This window comes from Nerophis lumbriciformis, linkage group LG21 (genome assembly GCF_033978685.3).
Source record: "Nerophis lumbriciformis linkage group LG21, RoL_Nlum_v2.1, whole genome shotgun sequence".
NCBI lineage: Eukaryota > Metazoa > Chordata > Actinopteri > Syngnathiformes > Syngnathidae > Nerophis > Nerophis lumbriciformis.
The window spans coordinates 3,615,001-3,619,609 of NC_084568.2; the positions used below are offsets into that span (position 1 = coordinate 3,615,001).

Genomic DNA, 4,609 nt, shown 5'->3' on the forward strand with positions numbered 1-4,609 from the left:
AAATGAAATAAACATTTGAATGCATCAGTCTGTGTGCAATGAATAAATATAATGTACAAGTTACACCTTTTGAATGCAATTACTGAAATAAATCAAGTTTTTCAAAATATTCTAATTTACTGGCTTTTACCTGTAGTTGATGTAGATGCTCATATTGGCTGTTCACATTTACTTTACAAAAGAGAAGTGTAGGATACTCTAGTCATGAACTAGTCTCAAACACCTCAGCAGCCAATGCCATCATACACACTGCATGATCACATACACGCTGCCGTTTAATTTATTATCTTGCAGAAAGTACCAGGCCTTTTATTTTTTTATAATAATAGAAAACCAATTAAAATGTTATGCCTTTTTTTTTTTTTAATTTGCAACAAAAACAACATATTTTTCCACAAATGAAAGGCAAACTTGATTGTAATATATTACAATGTAACACATGTTAAAAGAAGATATATAATAATATAAGCTGTCATATATTATAGTTTGGCTTTCAGCAGGCGGACACGGTTATTACTGGTAAACACTCTGATGGTTTATATTCATCACAATCTGCTGATTTTCAAACAGAAACTTCAGCTTTGAATGTCTGTTATTTTATTATGCTTTCACAGTATAATATATACATATATTTGTTTTCCAGGAGTACTCCATGAAGCAGCTTGCAAACCTGGTGAACGTTTGTCTGGGCTCCCACATAAACAAGAAGGCCCGCCAGAAGCTCCTGGCAGCCATCGACGACATCGACAGACCTAAAAGATAGTCAGTAGTTCTATGTTAGTCCATACAGTACAACTGCTGCTGTCATGGTAACCCAATGTTCCCTCCTGATGATGGATGTAGAAACTAAGGACGTACTCACATTAGACCGATGGTCACACCTGAAGTCAGGCCCGTTTAGCCGGGTGTCAACACTCTGATCTGTGCTTCCTTTGCCACGTTGTATGTCCGTGTAAACACTGCAATTTGGAATGTTTCATTAGGCCTCATTAGTATGTGGAAATTAATTATACATACACAGTACAGGCCAAAATATGACACACCTTCTCATTTAATGTGTTTTCTTTATTTACATTGTAGATTGTCACATCAAAACTATGAATGGACACATGTGGAGTTATGTACTTAACAAAAAAAATAACTGAAAACATTTTTTATGTTTTAGTTTCTTCAAAATAGCCACCTTTTGCTCTGATCACTGCATTGCACACTCTTGGCATTCTCTTCATGAGCCTCAAAACTATGAATGAACACATGTGGAGTTATGTACTTAACAAAAAAAATAACTGAAAACATGTTTTATGTTCTAGTTTCTTCAAAATAGCCACCTTTTGCTCTGATCACTGCATTGCACACTCTTGGCATTCTCTCCGTGAGCTTCAAAACTATGAATGAACACATGTGGAGTTATGTACTTAACAAAAAAAATAACCGAAAACATGTTTTATGTTCTAGTTTCTTCAAAATAGCCACCGTTTGCTCTGATCACTGCATTGCACACTCTTGGCATTCTCTCCATGAGCTTTCAAGCACACCTGGGAAGTGAAAACCATATCAGGTGACTACCTCTTGAAGCTCACCCAGGGAGGTAATCAGAGCAAAGGGTGGCTATTTTGAAGAAACTAGAATATAAAACATGTTTTCAGTTATCTCACCTCTTTTTGTTAAGTACATAACTCCACATGTGTTCATTCATAGTTTTGATTTGACAATCTACAATGTAAATAGTCGTGAAAAATAAAGAATACACATTGAATGAGAAGGTATATATATATATATATATATATATATATATATATATATATATATATATATATATATATATATATATATATACGTACATATATATTTATATATATATGTATATTTATACATATATATATATTTTTATATATATGTATATTTATACATATATATATATATATATATATTTATATATACATATATATTTATATATTTATATATATATATATATATATATATATATTTATACACACATATATATTTCTATATATACATATATATATATATGTACATTTATATTTATATATATATATATATATATATATATACATACATTTATATTTATATATATATATATATATATGTATATTTATACATATATATATATATATATATGTATATATATATATTATTATTATTATTATTTTTTATTAATCAGTCCAACAAAATAATACACAATAATACTATAATAATATATAAATATAAATGTACGTATATATATATATATATATATAAATGTACGTATATATATATATATATATATATATATATATATATATATATATATATATATATATATATATATATATATATATATATATATATATATATATAAATGTACGTATATATATATATGTATATATATATATATATATATATATATATATATGTATAAATATATATATGTATATATAAATATATATATATATATATATATATATATATGTATATATATATATATATATATATATATATATATATATATATATATATATATATATATATATACGTACATATATGTCTTAATAAGGTTATCCAAAAAATAGTGCTCGATACCGTAGTAGAGCGCAATATATGTATATGTGGGAAAAAAATCACAAGACTACTTCATCTCTACAGGCCTGTTTCATGAGGGGGGTTCCCTCAATCATCAGGAGAAGAGAAAGAGAAAATCTCCTGATGATTGAGGGAACCCCCTCATGAAACAGGCCTGTAGAGATGAAGTAGTCTTGTGATTTTTTCCCACACATACATATATATATATACGTACATATATATTTATATATATATATGTATATTTATACATATATATATATTTATATATATATGTATATTTATACATATATATATATATATATATATATATATATTTATATATACATATATATTTATATATTTATATATATATATATATATATATATATATATATATATACATATATATATATATATACATATATATATATATACGTACATTTATATTTATATATATATATATACGTACATTTATATTTATATATATATATATATATATGTATATTTATACATATATATATATATATTTATGTATATATATATATTATTAATCTTTTTTTTTTTATTAATCAGTCCAACAAAATAATACACAATAATACTATAATAACGAAATTCCAATTTAAATCCGGATTTAGTTTTTGACGAAAATTTCCACCAAAAGTTTGCTCCAGTTTTCGTATATCTGTTATTTAAACATTGCGCCGAACAAACTCGTCCGTTTTCCCGTATATAGTTCTGCGGAACTCCGTAGCCAAACGTCACACGGTCCCCGTGTTCCTCATTTGTCTTCATTACAAAACGTGCTGATTGGCTCTCGACGCCCCCGCTCAACTCTGACCCTCCTCCATGACATCATCACTGACTAGCACACCTAGCGTTTGGCTGCAAAATAAGCCAAAACGGGGGGGCCAAATAAAGTTGCGAGTACTAGCGCTTTGATAAAGAAGGTGCGAAACCAAGTGAATTCCGCACATCCCTGCTGTCTTCACCAACAAGAATCGTCCAAAAAAGGTAAACATGACGTTAAATGATGATTTATCTTTTTATTCGTGTATTTAGTATGGTTTTTTTTTGCATGTAAAAGCATAATTATTCTCTATAGAATGTATTTTACGTTCATATTATTGGGCGTCTGCAATGAAAAACTCTCATTTTTTTTGTACAGGATATTTGTATTCCTACAATCCGGTCTCCGTTTGAGGGTTAATAATAAAAAGCGACTTGCACGGTGGAAATTGACTCAAAGAATCCAGCGAATCAAAGGAGTTGCAGTCAGAGTAGAAGAGGTGTGTGCTAGTGTGAGTACGCCCTCGCCCTGTGCGCTCATGTTGATCATGTGACCTTCCCCGGATCGACGATGTCATTAACACGGAGCATCGCTCGTGGTAAGATTGCAGCGTTCCATCACTTTGTAACACAAAAACTGTTCTCACTCCATAGTTCTAATTGAATTTCATATTCATGCTATTTGTGCCTGAACGGTTCCTGCTCGTTCAGTTGTTTTTTTGTATGCTTTTGGGGAAAATAATGAATATAATTCTACTATAATTAGCAGCAGATGAACAGGTTCAGATTGTACGTTAAAAACGGCGGAGGTGAGGATGGAATAGAAGACAAGGAGAAGAAATGTGAATGTTTTAGAACAAAGTCTGTATTTATTTCTAGTGTTGGGCTTTTAGTGTCATGTCATGGAAATAAATAAATGTCATTATAGCTGCATCCGATATAAACACAATAACTGTGCATCTTTCTTTTACTCCTGCGATCACGAGGGTCTGTAGATAGGGATGATGTTCGAAACCAGTTCTCCCGGTTGTTCGATAAGAAAAGAACCGATTCCATGGACTCGAATCCCCTTTTTTGAGAACCGGTTCCCGTTATCGAGGCCACTATAGTAAAGAAAAAGAGTTGGTTCTTTATTCGAATCCCGTCCCACAGGAAATGCCCTGTGGGACGGCAATGTTATGCCTATTTGATCGTAGACTCTTACTGTATATGAAAATAGTACACGTCATTAGTTTGGGCACTTCCGGGTTGGCGACGTCAGTTC

At 30.1% G+C, this 4,609-nt stretch overlaps 1 protein-coding gene across 3 annotated transcripts in view; it reads left to right on the forward strand.

Moving 5' to 3' along the window:
- Positions 1-937, forward strand: part of vps50 (VPS50 EARP/GARPII complex subunit) — a 421,495-nt gene extending 420,558 nt beyond the window's left edge. For all 3 annotated transcript variants that reach the window (XM_061983218.1, XM_061983220.1, XM_061983219.1), the window contains one exon: positions 644-937. In XM_061983218.1, the coding sequence (XP_061839202.1) occupies positions 644-763 (120 nt within the window). In that variant the 3' untranslated portion in view covers positions 764-937. The remainder of the gene's footprint in view (positions 1-643) is intronic.
- Positions 938-4,609: the final 3,672 nt, after the last annotated feature.